General features: G+C 37.9%; 1 protein-coding gene across 2 annotated transcripts; it reads right to left on the reverse strand.

Moving 5' to 3' along the window:
* Positions 1-1,961: 1,961 nt before the first annotated feature.
* Positions 1,962-15,344, reverse strand: LOC142343923 (uncharacterized). 2 transcript variants are annotated; one of them, XM_075395321.1, is made up of 3 exons: positions 15,052-15,344; positions 14,707-14,976; positions 1,962-3,847 (listed from the first exon to the last, which is right to left on the reverse strand). In XM_075395321.1, the coding sequence occupies exons 1-3, from the start codon at positions 15,269-15,271 to the stop codon at positions 2,244-2,246; spliced, it is 2,094 nt and encodes a 697-aa protein (XP_075251436.1). In that variant the 5' UTR covers positions 15,272-15,344; the 3' UTR covers positions 1,962-2,243. The 2 variants fall into 2 exon arrangements, with proteins under 2 accessions (XP_075251436.1, XP_075251437.1); XM_075395322.1 differs by having other exon boundaries at positions 14,707-14,973; positions 15,052-15,140.
* Positions 15,345-22,265: the final 6,921 nt, after the last annotated feature.

Raw genomic sequence — 22,265 nt, forward strand, 5'->3', positions numbered from 1 at the left:
TCGAAACGAACGTTTTCTAACTTGATTACATGCAACTCTTGCAACTGTGGGTTGCAGAAACGATTTCTTAACGCCGTTAAACTTAGGGCTAAATCATTGCATGTCGCTTCTGCTAAAGTCTGGAAATATCTCAGAGCTGCATCTCTCAGATGCAATTGCAAAAAGTTAGCCTGTTGGGCTCCTGCTACTGCTGCAACTCCTATAATGCTTCCTAAAAGATGCTCAAACTCTCGAAAACTATCTTTATCTGTACCGCTGAACGGTTTTAAGGCAATGTTAGGTTGTGCCATTTTATGTGCTAAGTTTAAGTGTTTAAGCTTTGTAGTGTAGTTGAGTTGGTTGAACAGTGGTTCAACTTGCCGAGGAATTAAGAATTTTTAGTGTAGTCTCTTGGCCTGATGGCCTTAGACCTATTTAGATTTAAGATTAGAGTAAATGTAAAGGTTTCAAGCTTGACTATTTCTGATAATTATATTTCCTTTCTGTGATCAATGTTTCAAATCAGTTTTGATGATTCAAATCAACAGAATGATATCAGGAACAGATTGTGGTGTGGCGTTATCATAAAAGCACTGTATTAATTCACTGCACAAAAGGTGAAATCTAACGAACCCTTGTAGTCACTATGTTGTTGCGTCTGCCTATCAGCGTCAGCTCTGGCCACAGGGATATTGGTCACATGAAATCACAATTCCACCAAGCTGCAGTTCTCACTGTACTGATTTGAAACTGTACTGATTTGGATGGATACTGCTCGTGGTTCTGTTTCAGCCCTTCAATTCCGAAGTTGACAGTGGTGAGGATCTTCTCGAAGGTATTGGCTCACTATCCTGCCGATTGTAGTCCGTTCTGTCACCATATCATGTGCTCAAATATTATGTATCCGCTAGTGGTTGTTCATTTTGGTTGAAAAGCAATTCTAATTGATCAAATTGATTTGTTTACTCGAGTCAACTCTTTCAAATAACAACTTTTCTAGCAAGAACGAATATGTTCTTCGAATGGGTGAGTCGACAATCACTTCGACAACTGAAGATCTCCTCTTGTAAAAACTTTATTTCAGTAATACAACTGTTTATTAGCGAGCAACTATTTTGTCTGTTACAATTTTAATATCTTGTTATTTACATTCAAATATAGGCAAATATTAAACAGATTTTTCCAAAGTTGATTGGAATTCAGTAGTAAAGTTCAGTTATGTAATAATGTGAACAAAATTATGGCATAATAAGAGTTAGTTAAATAACAGTAAAAGGTCAAAGTTTGAACTTGGGTTTGAGCTACGTCATAGTTGTGTTTTGCTGTTCCAAACTATATAAATGATGTGTGTTGCTACAATGGTTTCAAATCAATTGCCACTGAGAAAGATTGTGGTTGCTCCTTTTTGGTTCGACAGTTTATAGCTGGTAGTTGTTGCTGGGATATCTGATGTTGTAAAATTTATTTAGCATGCAAAACTGATTGTGATTGCTTCTCGTGCTCATAATGATATTTTTGTTATCTCATTGTTTTGTGGCAAGAAATTAATTCAAAAGTCAGGAGAGAGGTTACGAGAGAGCTTGCGCAGCTGCATAGCGCTTCATGCCTTATTCGATGATTTCATAATTGGATCATATATGATTATTTAGGTTTCATATTATGATCATAATGGCTTTCATCGATTTTTATTTGGAAATCTTAAATGTTTTGGTGATATAAGAAGCTACAACCTTTCATCAGCGCTTTATCAGTTTCATCTTTACAAACATATTTGATTTTTTTGTCACGTTAAGATCACATTTGCGTTCCTTGAATTCAAACTAGGATCATATATAATTTCTTTGGTCTCACACAAGATCGTCAGTATGAAAATATATATGATCGTTGTATGAAGTCACAGAAACTTCAACCCTTGAATGCCGGCGTTGTATGAAGTCAAAGAAACTTCAACCCTTGAATGCCGGTGTTGTATGAAGTCAAAGAAACTTCAAACCTTGAATGCAAGCAGAATTGACCAATAATACTGTCAAATAACTCAAATGTCTAATAATACAAACCAATAACAGATCCGAAATGAACTCGGACATTAAAATCACGCACGTCTGTGAATTTAACACATTAGACTACTGCTTTTCGATACATGTTAATTGCTTGCTTCACTTGACCTTCGCGCTCGCAGTGCTCCACTAGTAACTCGATAAGTCCAAAAGCAGTAGTCTAACATTCACAAACTAAGCAATCGCGGTAAGGATTATAGCACCGTTTTAGAACTGCATGAGAAAAGGACTTATATCATCGCTATTTGTTGAGTTGTTTAGAACAGTTTCACTGTCTCTCGCGTTACTTTGCTCAATTCGCGAATTAGTTTTGTCTCCCCGAACCGGATTAGAAGTTTCCAGGATTTCGTTGCAATTTAACGACGTCCCTTCCGGATCAAGAGGTTCCTCTTTAACCGTAATTTCAGAATTCGAAACGCTAACTCGACTTTGACTTTCCGCCCCGTCGCTAGTTCTTTTGCCCAAATTCCCTGAAGCTAGAGAACAACTTTTAACCACTTTTATTTTCGAACTGATATTACTAGCTTGGATACGATTGTTCTCATTCGATAAATCGCTCCGCAATGGTGGTCTCGGTATCAAGGCACTCGCTTCATTGCACTCAATAGGTTCCTCTTTAACTGGAACAGACGATTTATCAAGCATAGGGGTCGGTTTTTTCACAGAAACTACACTAGGAATCACGTTTTGAACAGCTGCCTGTTTTGTTTGGTTTTGCTGACCGGCTGATAATTTGCTCAATGCTGACTTGACAAGAGTGTTTAAAGTTACAGCAGACTGTGTCGGTTCTATTTGACTTCGTGGCACAATCTGGTTTGACTTCTGTCGTTTCGCTTCAATGGAACAAGAAGAAATCCCTGAGCTTAAATCTGATGACCTTTTCAAAATATTAGGTTCTGGTGTTTTCCTGGCTGTATACGATGGGAAAACTTTGCCATGGTTGCCACGAATTGATTTCAAAGATACCATAATTGCTCCTTCAGTCGAGGTCGGCTTTGCCATCTGATGACCTGAGTTCATCATTTGCGTTTGTAATTCCATGTTATGAGACCTGATACTATCTCGATTGACCGTAACATCTCTCAGAAGAAAATGCGGCTCTGGGGGATTATTAACAGAGCTGCTAGTTGAGTTTGACAAAGATTTCGATTCCGCTGTGATTCCTTTAGGTAATATAGGCCTCTGTTTGCCAAACAGGACACTTTTCAAAGCGTGATCAGATTGGTCGATTTGAGTATTCAAAACAGTTGACGCGCTGTGATCGTTACCAGCTTGCAAAGAATTAGAATTAAGCATTGAACTGGTCGAACAACGTGTTGACTCTTTTGCTAAAAGATTTGATTCGATAGCTTTAAGCGTGCTCATAACTGGAGCGGAGCAAACTGAAGTAATAGTAGACATGTTATCAATGGAAACATTTTCAGAGATACTGGGATTAACCTGCCCGGGTACTGGAGGTATAGGCGTCGGAGGATTCTTGCCGCCAGTCTTTGCCGATGATGGACTGATTACACTGTTCATAGTTTTCTGACCAGTTGCAGGTGGTCGACAGGGGTGCAAAAAGTACTCAATACCTTGTTGGAACTTGTTATTCAACAGAAAAAGCAAAGGAATCAGCCTCTTCCTCAGCAGTTCGTCAATCACTAGAGGGTTTGTTAGTTTTGAGTGAGTCAACTGCATCGCATTTATTCCCACGAATTTCTCCTTTATTCTTTTATTGAGACCATCCATTTGAAGAGACGAGGACACTCTTCTTTGATAGCATGGACAGATTCCTGTACTGTTTTCAGTCTTCAACTCTTTTACTTCTTCTAAAGCAGAAACATCAATCAAGCCCGATATAACATTGTTGCTCCGGAGGCAAGTGGGGGGGGGCAGTGTTGGGGAGGGGACAAGTGGTTGGGGGGGGGGGGGGGGACAAGTGGGAGGGGGGGGGGGGCAAATGTATCTGTTCAGTCAATTTCGAGAGACATATTTACAGAAAAGTCGTATGAGTAGTACGTAGTACCATTAGGAAGCCTGTTGAACGCAAAATATTTTTAAACTAAAGATTTTTAAAAAATTTTCAACGAATTAGGGAGGGGTTTTGTGATCGCTGTCAGGAGTTTTGTGTAAAAATACTCGCGCCAGATATCTATTTATTATAAAATCGATTGTAATGTGAGCGGCAGGAAAGTCAAAATAAACAGCGACAAAAACGCGGACTTTGGAGGAGCAAAAAAGAAAAGTGATCGATTCGTTCGACTCCTCAGTGTTTTTTATTGCCCCAAATTACAATTTATGTGTTGTTATACAGCACCCTACTATGTAAAACAATAGCACGTGCACCTTGGGAGCGTAAACGTTATATGCACACTAAGGTGGGCGGGGGGGGGGGTGTACAGAATCGATTCAAGAAAAATTTATGAACCGAAAACTCTTGCTTCTCTTCCAACTCATGCTCAACCGAAAACTCTTGCTTCTAAAAATAAGATTCAGGTCAATATCAAATTGAGACTAGTTTTTTATGGGGTTTATTTTTCAAAAGTCTCAACTTGATATTGACCTTAAATCTTATTTTTAGAAGCTGCTCTCAAATAGCCTTCAATTAGATTGAGGCATCTTAATGACTTTGTCTATTCAAACTAATGTAATTAATTAAAATGAAACTCTATCAAAAAAATGAAAAATTAACACATCAGCTGAGAAAAATGTAAAACAAAAGACAGAAACTCCTGAAAATAAACAGCTAAAGGCCCCCATTGATGCATCAAAAATTTCGCGCCGCCTGTGTCCTAGAGCCTCGAATGCAGAGGATAGAGCTCCTTGGGAGCGAAGATGATTTTTCTGCTTAGTTATAACATGAGATCATCGCAGCTGTTCTCTTTTTGCGCTGAAAGCTTCGATGCCCAATGTTTCAGCACTCTTCACGCTGATAGGCCAGCTCCACCAGTGCATGCAAAGAAAATTGGATAAATTATTCTTCAAATTTGTTCCTTTTAGTATAATTCGTTGATGATGAGGTTCGAACTCAACATCAAGACATCACGCCAGATTTGCAGAGGAATCGCGAATTGTATTTTTTCTCAAGTGGGTGTATCCTCTTTTTGGACACTGGAGGGCATGTGCCTCACTGAAACCTTGATCACATTCGCCTAATGATGCCATTTTTACTGGGTCTCAACCATAGCGAAGGGCAAAGCCATCACTAAACTCGTTTTTCCTTAGATCAAAATGATCAATTCAGTGGCATAACGTTCAACCTGCCTGATGCTCTTTTTTCACTATCCAAGTCAAGTGGAAATCTGGCTCTTATTCAACTGGCTCTGAACATCTTGTCCTTTTCAATTTGCTATCCAGCTATTTCTCCGTTCTTATTTCATATGACTTGTTGTTTTAGTTCGGCTTTGGTCATGGATAGGCACTTGAAAGTTGAACTAATCGTTCGCATTGTTTAAAACAGTCTTCGGACATTAAGGACGTTAAAGCCAGCCTCCCTTTTCGGCAACAAAAAGGTATCCCTGTATTTTTGATTGTAGGTGGGATTCTTTATTAGATTCGGTAACAGCTCATCGTTGATTGATTTATGAACACTTTGAGGTGAAACATTGGCCTGAACAGCAGCTTTTTTTAAACAAATACCAGCTTTTTCAACTCCATAAAACAGTGAAATTTGAGACAACTTTGATGAAATGTCACAGGATTGACGACTGACCTACGAATCATACAGAGGATTTACTATTACCAGACAGCTGTTCAACTCAACTCATGAGACAGGAAAAATTTCCTGTCAAAAAGGCGAGCGACAAGAATGTGCCATGTCTCCCGACCTCTCCAATTTATACGGCGAAAGTATTGTCAAATCATTAGATTAGAAAAAATGGTTTGAAGATGTGCAATAAGCAGATCACTAACATTGGATACGTAGACGACACCACGCTAATCGCAGACAGAAGGCAGAGCATATACCACGCTAATAGCGAGTACAGCCGCTTACCACGTGAAATCGAACGTGAAGAGCATAGCTGGCAGATTGCCAGAAAAAAGCCGCAATAGCCTCGTAGATCTCAAGTCTCAAAAAAACAGTAGAAAAGACAGACCAACAAAATAGTCTTCATTGAAGGCTGAGATGTTATATTTTGATTAAGAATCTGTACAAGTTATTGCTGCCTCGATCAGCTGCTCTTAAATAACCTTCATTTACAGTGACATATTCACTTGGCCTTATCTCTTTTATTTAAAGTAAATAAAAGTCAATTTCCAAAGTGAGAAAGTCATTTTTTAGATTGAGGTAAGTCACTTGTGACCAAAAATTTAATCACGCAAATGAACAAAACAATCGCTCCACTAAGAGCGAAAAATGACGTCACGCACGCGTTTGAGTTGAAACTGCATGAACGAATGAACAAAAAGTTATTGTGACGTCATATGGTCGTAACAAAAATCTTGACGACGAAATAAAAACGAACCGACAAATGTCGGAAGTTGCTCTTGAACGACAGGCGAGGCTGTGGCTGTTAATTCAGGGGCTGTAGCCTAGATCAATTTTCTTATGGGTGCAAAAAATCCTGTCACTGCCCGTGCTTCGAACCATTGACCTCCCGAACCGTGACCCCTAGCGCTTCCAACTGCGCCATGAACCTTATTCTTGCTCTGCTGCAACCAATTTATATTAGCAACAAGCTTTACTTCGGAGTGAGAGCAATAGAGATCACTTCAAAATGAAGAACGAGAGCGTGAAAAAGTCACTTGAGAAGTCACACAATGTTCTAGAAGAAAAGCGCAAAATTGTCAAGCGAAAAATTTGCATAAAAAAGACACACGTTTACAATAATTGCTATGAACTTCGTTCAAGAGCAATTAAAAAAACCAAGAGAAGGCCAATAATAGCCCCAGCTATCACTGTGCGGCTACTATTAAAAACAACGGTTATGGTTGCAACCATCAAGGCCATATTTTAAATGCCACAGGCACAATTTGAGACCGATGGGGCTCTGTTTCAGCAGATCGAGAGAATAAAATATTTAGGAATCATGCCAAGCTGCTACGGATGAGACATAGATAGAAGCAACTGTAACATAGAATTAGGAGACTTTGTAGTATAATTATTGCGTTGAACGCATTTACTTCTGGTCTGACATATTTTCACCGTCAAATTATTGGAATGCGGACCACTCCTTAAAAAAATCAATTTCGTGTATGCATGATGTTTAAAAAAACCTGTTATATCCCACTTCAATGCATTCCTAGATATCGCCTTTAGCAAAAAAAATAAAAACTGAAATTCTTTCGAAAACAAGGAGAACCCTTATGAAAAAAGAAAGAAAGCGCTGAAACAACTGGCATCGAAGCTCTCTGCGCGAAAAGAGGTCAGCTGCGATCATATCTAAGGACAAAATCAGCGTTGCTCTCCTAAGGAGTTCCATCCTCTGCATTCGAGGCTCAAGGACACTTAGGCGATGCTTCAATGGGAGCTGTGGTTGAAGACAGGAGGCTTTTGGTTTGAATCCCATCTACTTCCGCCATTAGTTGTTGTTTTCTAATTGTCTGCCTTTTGTTGTAAACAGAACAAAAGACAGACAGAATTAGGAACAAGCAAAAACAACACTAACTTATTTAATGATAGTGTTTTTCAGAAGACATGAATTTCTGAACGCGCCGGGATGCGTTCCATAGACTATCTAGAAGGGCACGGTGATCAAACCACTGGAGAACAGACACTACGACGAAGTGAATCACAAAAGAAGACGATCAAAAGCCCATGCGGTGAATGTGGAGAAGAGAGCAAAACAAACTGTTGCATGTTCCAAGTGTGGAACGCGGTTTCATCAAAGTTGTTCAGGGGTTCCTGCATCAGTTATAACACATATTAGCAAATAGAAGGGACTGCCCTGGATATGAGAGCCATGTCTCATTAAAACTGACGAGAAAAACGGATTTCCGACAGCAATACAGCAAAACGACGAAATATCCGAACACCTTCAAAACCTCACAAAAAGAACGACAACGATGCACATAAAAACCATTTTCAACACACTACAACTGATATCGATACGTTGCGCCAATCTATTAGAGTCAGTGGTCTCACAGAAAGCAAAGAAACCAACGTGTAAAAACGAAAGTCAGACGAAATCGAAGTTAAAAGTAGAGCGCGAGATTTAGGTTTCAACATCAAAATAAACGGAACAGAGAGGGCAGGAAATTATGCCGAAAAAGCTGCAAAAAACAGAATGCCTATTGTGGAGCTGTCATATAAATCGGAAGCTGAACTTTTTGTGCCCAATGCTATTCAAGACAAGTTGGGAACGACGAAGAAAACCTACATATCGCCTGACATAACGAAACCTGAACCGGAAAATGAAAGAAGTCTTGAATAAGCGGCGCGAGTTGAGTGAATCCGAAGAACTTGAACGTTAAAAAACTTGTTCATTATCAAAACGAAGAGCCAGTTAAAACTGACTAGCATCGGCACCGTCGATACTCCTCATAAATGCGAAGTCTTAAAAAGAAAAATGGAATCTCAAATCTGTCCACTGACATGGCACCCCTTAAACCAGATCTCTGCTTGGTAGGAGAAACGTGGCTTGATGATAATAAGGAAGGCAATTCAATCAATGTGAAAAATTACAGTCTTCCACAGCAACAAATTTTGCAAAAACAGACAAAGCCCGGGCTGGAGGGGATTGCATATTTGTCGACAAGAAGGATAATGCCGGCTCAGATATATGAGTTCTCTCTTTTAAAAGTCACATTTAATAATCCTCAATTTTTTTGGATGTCTCTACTATCCGCCGGATATCTCGAAGAGTGAACAGTTAACGGAAGAATAATTTTATCATAGGTTTATGCACCAATTAAACCAATCAAATCTTAAATCAGAAGTTTTTTCCGGTAATCAAACTCATAGGGTATTAGTTTCATTTCAAAAGGCAACTTATTCCATTCAAACAGAACAGCAAAACAATCTTTGCCCAAAAGCAGTCCTGACATTAGAAAGCTTCAGATTGTACGCATATTGGCATCAAGCCACCTTATCATTTCGAAAAACTAATGCGCCAAGATATACGGGAAATTTCTACGGATGGTAAACCAAACAGTGATTACAAAGTAGAATTTTGTAAACGACACGTTGTTTCATGGGTAGCCAATGAAGCTCTTTATAAAATTTGAAGATCTTTGCTGTTGGTGAACCAGGTGATAGCCTAAAAAAGAGACATGCTGAGTTCATTACACGCCGTAACTTCTGTAGTATACGCAGGTAGTCCATAGTACACTGAGTTGCAGAAATCTAGTCGCAAGAGAATCATTACCCGAACTAACTCTATCAACGACGTACTGTCGACTGTATTTCTGATGGAATCAATTTTTCGCAGCAAATAATAACATCAAGGACACACAGAACTAACTTGTTTCGTATAAAAAAGTCTGGAATCTAAGTTGAAACCCAACAAAGTAACCTTATTAGAAAATTTGGCGTCTGCTGGAAGTTCAGTATCGCTATTGAAACTATTCTTTCTTCTAATAAACATGCACTCAGTTTTATTCCAGTTTAATTGGAGCTTAGCACCACTGAACCACTTTTGCAGAGTCGTATCAAATCAAAAGCCCTTTGATTTATCGAAGCATGGTCAACAAAATAGATAAGTTCCATCAGCATAAAAAAGATAATTGACATCAAGACGTTCAAACAGAACTTCCAGAGGAACAAGATAGCATGAAAACAGAAAAGGACCTAGAACAGATCCTTGAGGAAAACCCGTTTTAAGAGTTCTTGGCATCGAATATTCACCATCAATCAACAGTTTTTGAGATCTAATACTCAGATAACTATTTAAAAAGCTAAGCACTTTATCTTTTAAACCCAAACTTGTTTCAAGCATCGAAAGAAGTAATTCATGATCGAAAGTGTTGAAGGCAGCGGATAGATCAAGTCCAATATAGAAAGTGCATTTTGTCTTATCTAAATTGAGGACCATATCATTTGTCACCTTAACGAGGCTGTTTCTTTAGAAAAAACTCCATTTACACACTTTGGTATTTACTAATTAGACTATTCTTTTCAAGGTCTTCAAGCATTTGCATAAAAGCCGCCCATTCTAATAGTTTGGAAATGTAACTTAGGTTTGAGATAGGTCGATGAAAAATCTTTACTATCAGAATTTGCTTTCATCATGCGGGGTTTCACAATGGCCATTTTAAAGGACTGGGAAAAACATTCCGCCTCCAGCGGAAGATTAATAAGTTTCAGGAGGTCGAGAAATAGTCTGGAAATGACTTTACAACAGGTGTCGGAATGATGTCCAGTGGAGATGTACTGTTTGACGACGCCGAAATCGAATCTCTAAACTGACTTATGGAAAACTCTGTGAACCAAATCATTGAGTTAATTTCAGCTTTCACAATTTCAGGACCTATCGCAGTGGGAATCGATGCAATAATATTTTCCACTTTAGATATAAAGAACAATGAAGTCGTTTGCAAGCTTTTTTGTTTTCATATTTCGGGAGCTGTTCTACATCTTGAGCAAGCAGCAAGTTTAAGGTGGCAAACTTTTTACAGCTACAATTTTCCAGGAACGCATTCTCAATGTATAATCTACTCTTCTCTAGGAAGTTTTCAAAATACAAATGGGTAACGTTGTCATATTCAGATTTTAGTACAGATGTTTTCAACTTTCTATATTTACACTCTGCTATTCTCTTCTTTCGTTTCAAACTCAAAAGCTCGTCTTCAACAAAAGGGCATTGATGTTTAGTCAAAGTTTTTATTTTGAGTTGTAGAACGGAATCCAAAATATTCTCCTCAGACCTTAGATACATATCCCATGCTTCATCAATACATGAGGCAACATCAAACTTTAAGAACGACTTCAATAACTTGAAAAAACCTTGAAAGTCAAACTTCCTCCAATTTCCATACATCAACTGATTTTGAGATTTGCGTTGTTTCACATTGCTGAGCGAGAAGCAAAACGAATGGTCCGAAGAAGTAATGAAGCTATTCGATTTCACATTAATTGAAATATTGTCTGACGCTATAACATGGTCAAGAATCCCACCACTTCTATGCGTTTTCTCGCACACGCACTGAGTCATGCCGAAATCTTCAAAAATTGAGCTCCACATTTTCGTTGCATCAATATTTGCATTCAGTGAAATGTTAAAATTACCCAGGAGAACAATCTTGTCGAATTTTCGCCTTCAAAAAGAAGAATAAAGTGACTAATGAAAGATTTAACATTTAATCCAGGTGGTCGATAAACAGCGATTAATAAATAAATGGCAGCCCCAACAGTTACAGAGGCATAGCAGCATTCACAAAAATAAGAGGCAAAGTTTTCAAAATTTTCCAAATGGAGATTACACCTGTAAAAGAGGCAAAATCTACCTCCTCTTTTATTAACCCTTGGTGCACTATAGAAAATAAATCCTGGGGACAACACTGCTTTAGAATAAAATCGTCATCTGAGTTGTTCGTAATCCACGATTCTAGAAATACTCCCAAAACTAATTTCATTTAATTCTAAGAGGGCATTTAAACCCTTCGTTTTGTTCCTGACAGAGCGTACATTATGTAGAGAAATGTTTAGTTCTGAAGATCTTTGTTTCGTCCTTTGTTTAAATTGAGGACTGGTTGGTAGTCAATTTTGATCCACTGATTTTAACCAAACACGGGCGGCTTCATTCAGGTAATATCTTGACACAGTAACGTTTTCAGGCCAGAAATCAGGTAACTCTACTTTCTCCTCATCAAACTTAAATACACAATGAAAAGATTTCAGCTGAGCTTCGGACTCCAAAAATTGGCGGATATGAAATAGTTCAACGTTAATTCTTCACAGTACTCCATTTATGATACTGTTATGTTCTGACTCAATCGACCTACAAAAAAAAGACAACGCTTCGGTGGTTTACTGACACCCTTGATGACTGCTGGATTGGTGTTCGTTCACCTTTTTACCTCCTAGTTGATCTTGCTTTTCTCAGTACACTTTCAAATTCATCTGCCTTTCTCTTTTTGTTTACAGTCGCACTCTGATAACTGGATGAGCTTTCGTTTCGATTCCTGGCAGGTCTACTTTAGAAAAGGGGAAATCCGGTTTCTTTAACAACGCTATCTCATTGCGTAAAACTGTCAACTCGCGGATAAGAGAATCAACACAATCGAGCTTTTTTTCATCGGCCGTAATTTTGTTCAGCGCAGATGGTTCTGCAGTAAAAACAGGAGTAACACCATTACATGACCAGTAGATCATTCCTTTGAGAATTGCCCTACCTGAAATTCCCAGACAAACAAAGTGGACATTATTGGAATACCTTAACAGATTCCTTGCGGTTGCTGCCGAGTACCCAAGTAGTTTAATTGTGTACGGCGGAGATTTTAATCATTATGATTTTAGCCTTTTAACGAGCCTCACCAATCTCGGTTATTGAATCTGACGCAACGAGGGGAACAAAAACCCTCGACAGAATTATAACAAACAAACCTCGTCTGTATTAAACCGCGGTTGTCGAGACTTATTTGAAGTCCGATCACCATGGCGTTATGTGTTATCCAAAGAAACAATGCCTCCACAGAACAAAAGTTGTGTATCAAAACACAAGCAAAGCAAATCGCAAAAATTTTGGTTTAGCACTAGATGGATTGGACCTAAGTTTCGCAAACGACATCAGAGATCCGAGCATTGCAATAGGTTGCTTGACATGCTGCAAGGCAAATTAGTTATAACTTGTTCCAAAAAACTATTTAGATGACTAACGAAGATCCGAATTATATAACACCAGAAGTAAAGCTTTTACTGGAATAGTACAAAATGAAGAAAAAATTCGGGACACAAGTCGGATCGAAGATCAGATTGCGAGGAGAATACGAAAAAAATGACTTCAGGCAGAAAAGGAAGTAAAATTTGTCGGAAAGAAGTCAATGTTTCACTGCCAGACATAAGAAAAAACATATTTAAGAAACGCCCCAAAACCTTAGCGACTACTTTACACAAATCAACACAATGAAGTGCTATAAGGTCCTGCCAAATGTAGACTGCAGCAACTCAGAATTGCCATTAGTACCACTGCGACAAGAGCATGAAGAAATGCGAAGAATTAAAAGCACCAGCATCGGACCAGATGGTATTCCCTTCTGGGTTTGGTCAGAGATTGCTCACTTTGGCAGAACCGACATAGCACATTAACACTTCGCTTCAAATGGGTGTTGTACCTGAACAATAGAAAATCGCACGAGTCGTCCCTCTTCCAAAAGTTAACAAACCAAAGAGCACTAATGACTATGGACCTATATATCTGTAAAGTCAGTTATACCAAGATTCACAGAACGAATTATCCTCAAAAACTTTATATCGGACAAGTACACCGAATACCTACCAAGAAATCAGCATTGGTTACGAAAAAGAGCTCTAACGGCAAGTGCGCTTTTGAATATTCAACACCACATTTCGAATTGTAGAGAAATTCGAGCGAGTCATTGCAAGATTAGTTTCAATCCAATTTGGAAAAGCATTTGATCGAACCCAACATTCGAAAATTGTTGATAGTCTGCTAAAAATCTATCCGATTTTCAATCGTTATAGCATACGATGGCTGTCTGACTTCCTCACAGGACGGAAAAAGTACACCCAATGTAATGGAATCCGATCCTCAATTGAAACAATCAACCAAGGCGTCCCCAAGGTTCAGTATTCGGAGCTGTATTGTTCAATACTTCAACCGCAGATCTCAATGACGACAACATACCTAGTACTTACATGGAGAAGTTTGCTGACGATGCTACCTTCATTGTTTGTGGAGTTAATGGAGCAGACAATTACGAAGGAGTTCGGTAATGGTGCCCTAATAATCAAAGTGTTCTGAATGAAGATAAAACGAAGATTTTGACACTACGTTCAACGGTAGCTCAATCATCGCTGAAATACAATACGACGTAGAAGCCTTGAAAATACTGGGAGCGACACTTGACAAGAAATTAAATTTTAGTGAACATATCAAGTCAGTAGCGGAGAAAATGACATCGAATGTCTTCCTCATCAACCACCTTAGGAGTTTTGGAATGGTCAAAACAGATCTCTCACATGTTTACAGTAAACTAGTGAAAAAACAAATTGAGTATGTCATTGGGCTAGTGCTAATGAGCAATACCTTGTTACCATCGACAACATACAAAAACTAGCAGACTGGGCATCTTTGACGAATTCGAAAAATTCAAGGACATTATTCGAAGAACAGATAAAAAGCTGCTAAGCAAATCGCAAATTTTTCCTGATATTCTATATGATATGTCCAACAAGAGCAGCAGACAGAATTACGCAGACAAAAAACTACATCACAGACGTGTATTACCTCTCAAAAATATGAAGCAACCTTGAAACTCTTCCCCTACCGAGTATCTAAATATTTTTCAAGATCCTTCTGTACATTATTGAGTTTGTTTGATGGATTTCAAAACAATTTAAAGTCTTTCTTTTCTCAGCTAATGTTTGTGTGTAGTATCATTTTATTGATAGATTTGAACAAAACGAAATGCTTATGAAGACCTAGCTCCAGACCAGCCAATATTCACCCAGTGTTGGGGAGGGGCATCTCTTAATTTAGCTTTTTCTTTCGAAAAAAAATCCGTAAGATTTAAGTGTGACAAAAGAAATGAACAAAGAATGTTTTTCGAAAACAATTTGAAAACTAACTTTTCAGCATTTTGTGCTTTTCAGCCAACGACTCGTATCTTAATTCAGCCGCGCGTGTTGAGCAATCAAGCACCGTTTTGTATTCCTCAACTTCAGATTGCAAGTGCGTAATCTGCTCACTGAATGACGTCATAGTTGAAACAAGCATTTTCATCATGCCAACAAGCAGACTGTTGTCTGTCGGATCAGATAAATCGTTCCCATTAATCTTCTTAATATAGTTCAGCTTAGATGTATCATCACGTAGAAAAAATGCATGGCTGAATTCTACTAAAACATTTATTCCAACAATTTAGTAAATAACTATTGATCAAAAGGTTGACTAGCACGTAGCGCAAAACTTACATGACTGGATTGCACGTTGAATGAAACCATAATTTTTCAGTTGCGCCATTAAACTTTCCAGACTATCCACAGAGCAATCACGAGAGCGTAAGCAACCAACAAAAGTTGTAGGCTCGACGATGGTAAAACTATTTCCGTTGAAGTTCCAAAAGGCTCCAACGACTTCTTGAGGTTTGTTGAGAGCATCCCACAAACTAAGGACTAATCCAGCTGACAGCATTTATATCTAACTAAAACATCCAATCCCAGGCTTTAGGACAACTGGATCGCAACCAGTCAGGCTTTTTGGACTTGCTAAAGTACATAAAGACGGTACGCCGCTTCGGCCCGTTTTATCAATACCCGGTAGCAGTTACGAGAACCTCAATAAATTTCTGTCTCCCTTTTTCGAGAGGTTAGCAAGTGCAAATAATGAGACTAACTGGAAAGATACCAGAGCCGCTTTAGATGCTACCAAATTGGATGAGGATGAGCTAGTAGTATCTCTCGATGTTAAAAGCTTGTACACCAATATATTGGTGAGGAGGCAATTGAAGTTGCGCTTTATATTGAGTCCCATAAAGTTGCAACGCAAGCGAACGTTCGAAAAGCTCTGTGCATGTAGATAGCGTTGGAACTTTATGGGACTGACTATAAGAACTGTATGTCAGTGACGACGTTTCTGACATTCCGAAGTCAAGTATGAAGAGCCTTTTGAGACTACCCGTAACGAATGTTCACTTTAAGTGTAATAAAATGTGGTACACTCAACCCGACGGTTTAGCAATGGGTGCTTTGCTAGCGGTAATTTTGGCAAATCTGCGGATGAAAACTTTTGAAAAATCCTTGCAGAAATCAAATGAGGGAAGGGAGAACAAAACTCCTGAATTGAAGGTAAGGTGCTTTGATTTTAACCGACGCGTTACACACCGAGGGAATGAGTCGAGTGCGAATCAAGCAAATATTGGTTTCATGCAAAATGCCAAGGTATCACTGACACGAAGTAGAAGAACATGCAGGAAATTCGATGGATCTACTCCTATTGTGCACAAAAAGCTACGACATAGGACACACAGGAATTGAACTTATTCAAGAGGTATATGGATGACATAGTGTGCACTATTAAGGGGAAGCCTCTCGATTACCTTGAAGAAATGTAGCCTTTAAAGTTAATATGCGCATCAAACTGGGACTTTACAAATCGATGATTCTGCCAGTTCTAATGTACGGATCCTCGAGTTACATCGGACAACTACGTTTGTCAAATCTACTACCCTTGCCAATGTACTATCAGCTCAATGATCTTCTACTACTATCAAGTCTTCAACCAATTCAACCGACAAATACAAAACAGCCGGTGCTGCCTGGACACAGATAAATGAGAAGAGACGATTACTTTGAATTAACGAAAAAACGACTCGAAAAATCTCGCGGCGAATTCTTTTTTCGCACCAAAAGCATAGCCAACAGACTTCATCACAGCATTGACTTCGGAAATCAACACGGCCTAAAACAAAGAATTCTAAAGCAAATGTGGAACGATATCATGATGCGGTACAAACCAGAAAACGTCTGCACGTGGCAGATCTGTTGTGACTGTCAACACTGCAGAGAGACATGGACTAACTTTCTATAACTGTGGTGATCGGGAGAAATCCCTTCTGTATAGAAAATTCCCAACAACAACAACAACAACAAGTATGCAAAATCTCTTCACAAAAGTTTACACCTTACTCTTGAGACTAACAAAGGTATTGGAGTCCCGGTATTCCTAGATATAAACATAAACGTAAACGAAGATAGGAAAGGTAACTGTCATTGGAATCAAAGATTGACCGATGCCGGCAAAATCCTACATTTCCGTAGCTGTGCACAGCTACCACATAAGAAAAATGTGATTCAATGGACTGTTCATAAGATTTTTAAAACAACCAGTGACTGGCAATACTTTGATGTAGCTCTTAAGAAAAATCAAGAGATCTGGACTGAAAATCAGTATCCAACTGAGTGGTCATCCAGCAATGTTAATGGGATATGAAACGTTAATTGGATAAAAGATTCAAGAAGAAAAATGTTAAGTCAAAAACCCCCAAAACGATCAACATCTCAAAAAAATTAAAAGTTTCAACAAAAATGAGCTTAAACCGGGTTTGTTGGTTCAATACAGAGGACACATCCCTAAAAAAATTGTAAATTGAAAAAATTATGTGATTCTCAAATCGTTTTCACAACGATAAAACTAAGAACTTGCTTGCCCAACCTGAAATTATCTTCTGAAAAAACTTGAAATCCCATGGTGTATATAAAGTTACATGAAACGGATGCAGTTCCATCTACGTTGGCCAAACAAGCCAGCATGTTACCACTAGAATTTCGGAGCATCAAAACAAGAGTTCCCTTATGGGACAACACCTGGTTGAATGTTGTGGTACAGCACATAATATCGATTGGGATATTATAGAGGCATGTCGCAGTATTGAAAAACTAATAACAATAGATATGATTAACATCAAAGAGCTAATACTGCAATCAAAAACGCGCGACGGGTACCAGGGACGGGAATTGACATTGAATAAATTGTTCAAATACAAAAAATTTGACGTTTGAAATTCAAAAATTATTCTGGTACATGTTAATTCAAAATTTCGTCGACCCCAACAAGTACAAAATAACAACAGATAGAAAAAAAGTAAAAACTTGATCTCCAGAACAGAAAAAATTACACCGGTTTTTTCAAAGAGTCCGGAATAAAAATTGGATTAATTTTAGTTTAATCTATTTATATAATTAGTTATAATTGTGATTTTAACTGTAAATAATTTCAGCTACTCGTTGTTATTGTAATTTATCACTTAAAAAACAGTCAAGTATAAGATTATATGCTTTGTGAATAAATTATTTGATTGTTAAAACTGACGGTGAAGGCAATGTCCTATTTTGCATATACATCAGCGACCTGCCAGATGTCCTCAGATATGGCAAACCCTTTATGTTCGCGGATGACATAAAATACTCCTCATTGGAACACCAGCAGACCTAGTACAGAGTAACCTCGACGCACTGGAAGACTGGCTCACCCAAAACAAAATGGGTCTAGCTATTGAAAAATGCTCCAAACTTCTGTTCAAAGGTCCAGAGAGACACTTCAACATGTGTGGAAGTCTCCTCCAAACCTCAGCTGGTGTAAAGGACTTAGGGATTCGGATACAATCCGATTTGACTTGGAAAATCCACCTAGAGGAAAGACTGAAGAAAGCGAACCGAGTCTTCTATTCCCTGAGAAGAAGTGTAGCCTTTAAAGTTAGTATGCGCATCAAACTGGGACTTTACAAATCGATGATTCTGCCAGTTTTAATGTACGGATCCAAGTGCTGTAACCTAAACCGAGAAGATATGCGAAATGTGGAACGTTTTCAACGAAAAGTTATGTCCTGGATAACAAATAGCAAGACACTGAGTTACATCGAACAACTACGTTTGTCAAATCTACTACCCTTGCCAATGTACTATCAGCTCAATGATCTTCTACTACTATCAAGTCTTCAACAAAATCAACCAACAAATACAAAACAGCCGGTGCTGCCTGGAAACAGATCTATGAGAAGAGACGATTACTTTGACTTAAAGAAAAAACGACCCGAAAAATCTCGCGGCGAACTCTTCTTTCGCACCCAAAGGATAGCCAATAGACTTCATCACAGCATTGACTTCGGAAATCAAAACGGCCTAAAACGCAGAAATCTAAAGCAATTGTGGAATGGTATCATGATGCGGTAAAAACCAGAAAACGTTTGCACGTGGCAGATCTGTTGTGACTGTCAACACTGCAGAGAGACATGGACTAACTTTCTATAACTGTTTTGATCTGGAGAAATCCCTCTTGTAAAGATAATCCCGAACAACAACAGCAAAAACAACAAATGTTTATTTCAGAACAGTTCATAATTTAATTGACAATTCCTTCATCTCTGCATCCTTCTCCTCTCTCGTTTTGATTTCGCTGTTTTGAAGGGACTTGCTATATTCCCAGTCATCTAAAACAATATACCCGTATTTCAGTAATGATTTGAGTCACAAAACAGTTGCCCAGTGCAAACTTTTTGTTCATCAAAAGGAAGTATACTCTTGTACGAAAAAAGAATTGATCGATGATAGAAAACATTTCAAAAAGATTGAATGAAAAACCTGAAATACTGTCGCATTTTCAAGATAGACCGTTAAGAGGTCCAAACACTAGACGAAATAGAGCTACAAGTATTCGTCAAAAAAAGTTTCTTATGGACCAAAACGCCAAAACACCCATTTAGGCACAAACTCAATGAACGTAATTTTTGGTAGACATTAACAAGTTAAGGGGTTGATTGCAAGGAAATTGTGTTTAAACTGAAAAATTTTTTGAGGTAGAAGAATCCGTCAAATAGCACGCTAAAAACTTAAGAGAGGCACCAGTCGATAGAAGACTATCAAGTGTTGCAAAATATTTTAAAGAAAAAGATCTTTTAGCTGCACCATTTGATCAGAGCAATGGATTTTGTGTCAAGAAGAAAACAACATATCAATTTGAAATGAACAAAATACTTGACTGCCCCCAATTTTTGAAGATAGAAACAACAACTGAAGAAATAATCACAAAAAAATCAATAACAGAGTTTTAGTTGAAATGAAAAAAAGATCTCGTTAAGGACCGGCGAACAACCAGTGCAATTGTATGGTTGATAAAAATTCACAAAGAGAACACGCCAACGCGCTCTGTTTTATCTTTTCCTGGAAGCTCTTACAACAATTTAAAAAATTTTTTGAACTCCAGTTTTTGAAACGCTGCCGAGAGCCATCATCGAAAATTGTAGCCCTATAGCTCAGCAAACACTTTAAATTTTGGAGCCTGAGGCAATTGAGCAATATAAATTACAAGATGTCAGCAATTCAAAAACCAATTTCCCAACTCGGAACCCATTGAAGTTGCTCTACGATGTCTTTATTCCGGTGACACTCTTCTCGATTTTGAAAGGTCGACACTTAACCTCCTACTCAAACTAGCAGTCAAGAATGTTTATTTTAAAAGTAATGATAACTGGTACTGTGAACAAGACAATTTGGCAATGGGAGCTTCCCTTGGAGTTATTTTGGACAAAAATTGGAACAATACTTTTGAAGCAAAACTTAGTACTGAGGAAACGATGTGCTTGGGAGAAACAAAAAATTTTCAACAAAAATGTCTAATCTGTCATAAAAAGTGGTTTCGAATAGCAAGGCTGTCGAGGGCAGAAAAACTGAGAATTGGTATCACATGCAAACCCGCCAACTGATAAGCAAGCTAGAAAACCAAACACTGTTTGAAAGATAAGTAGATGATATAGTTGGCAAACCCGCCAACTGATTAGCAAGCTAGAAAACCAAACACTGTTTGAAAGATAAGTAGATGATATAATTTTGAAAGTAAGAGACAACCGCAGGAGTTGTTGCTTCGACATAGAAACAATTTGCATAAAAAATTGGAATTCACAATTGAAAAAATGGATGAAAAACATGAACTAGCCGTCATGGATATGGCATTCTACGTTGATGAACAAAGAAAGTTCTCATGAAAATGGTATATCGGGCAAATTTGCGGACTTTTAACCACGCCAAGGGCAGAGCATCAAAAAATGATCACCTCTTGGTCAGCATGTAAACGAACTTTGTGACCTATCACGCGCGTTTGATTGGCGTATAATAGGTCAGTGCAATGCGCCACAAAATCTCATGACACTTGAAGCGTTATATATAGCACAAAAGAAGCCATTTCTGTTCATGCGCGATAAGTGCTGTTGCCAGGAGTTGACACTGACATACTAGTCAACAAGTGTCATATTGTTCAATTCGAAAACTACTTTTTAGCGAATCAAAACGTTGAAATGTTCCAAAACGTTACTTAAAGCGTTGAAAGTCACTAAGAAATTCAAAGATCTAAATTCAGCGATCTTGAATAAAAATTGAAAAGGAATTGGAAAACGAAATTTCAGAAGCTTTTGTTTTTATCGTTGAACAATACTCCGAGAATCTCTTATTTTACTGTTTGTTTATTTTTTTTTAATTTAAGTCATTTTATTGTAAATAGAAAAATTTTCAGATGAATTTTACCTAATTATGCCAGATATGACGCAAACATTTGTGTTGTAAATAGAATGTTTTTAATCTGCATTTACTATTAATTTTATGTTTACTTAGCTTTTTAATTTGATCTCAACTTTAGCTATAGATTTTAGTAATAAATTTTAGCCAAGTAAAACAAAGCAAAAAGGTTTTTTTCAAAGTTTTTCATTAAAACAAAACTTTTTTGTTTTTCGTTATGCTCTTTTAATAATTTTTTAATTAAGCTTTTACAACTTTTCTTTGACTTTCGGCCATTTCAGTAGCCTTTTTTTGAAAATTTTAAAGTTTTAATTTGCTATAAAACTAATTACTCAATTAAAGTATCATGCCTACTGTTTACTAATGTTTAAGGTCAGCCTCTGGCTCTGGTCTTTACCCTGAGTGTTGGTTTTGGGCATACCGTAATGATCACTTCTACGCTGATCAAACGCAGTGAGGTGCAACAACATTCGCTTACATGCTGACCTTCAGTCGAATCTGCCTTTTTCTCTTCTATCCGCGTGGTTATATGTCAGAAAGTTTACACGACATCGATGGAATTTCATCTGCTACAAGTCATTTTGTATACAACGAATTATTTTAGATGTGGAGCAAAGTTATACCGTGAGGATGGTAAGCAAGGTTTCACTTTCTTTTCTGTGTTGATCACTTTAAGCAGCGTTAAATTTTGCTTTGAATCTAAATATGTCTGAAATTTTGTTTCGTTCTCGATCTGGTCATTTAAATTTCTGTGTGACTTTTTAACTTTATGGTCACTTTGGTACTATTCAATTTTTTAACTCAAATTTTTTTTTTAATTTCGAACAAAGCAACGTGTCTCACGTTGACTAATTTCTTAGTGTTCATCTGATTTTCAACGTGGATCAGATTGTCGAAATGAATGGGCACGGGTAGGGGCAGTATGTCTAACAATCGATGTTGAATAAGTTAAAAATTCATTTTGTAACCAGCTATGCACCATTCGGTCATCTCCTGGAAAAGTTCCATCAGTTTTGTATCAATTCTAATTTGTGCTACATTTGAGAAGCCGTAGAGGATACCAGGAACATTAGTAGAAACATAGCTGTGGAGAACCAGTTTTGTGACTATTTTTGTAACTATTT

This window comes from Convolutriloba macropyga, chromosome 8 (assembly GCF_964194025.1).
Source record: "Convolutriloba macropyga chromosome 8, txConMacr16.3, whole genome shotgun sequence".
NCBI classification, from domain to species: Eukaryota; Metazoa; Xenacoelomorpha; order Acoela; family Convolutidae; genus Convolutriloba; species Convolutriloba macropyga.

Excerpts from the sequence above, each read along its gene's own strand:
- LOC142343923 (XM_075395321.1), bottom strand. The coding sequence starts at position 15,271 with ATGCTGTCAGCTGGATTAGTCCTTAGTTTGTGGGATGCTCTCAACAAA. Across the intron at positions 14,977-15,051 it reads TCAACGTGCAATCCAGTCAT|TAGAATTCAGCCATGCATTT; the intron begins GTAAGTTTTGCG and ends TAAATGTTTTAG. Across the intron at positions 3,848-14,706 it reads AAAGCACAAAATGCTGAAAA|AAGAAGTAAAAGAGTTGAAG; the intron begins GTTAGTTTTCAA and ends TTTCTGCTTTAG.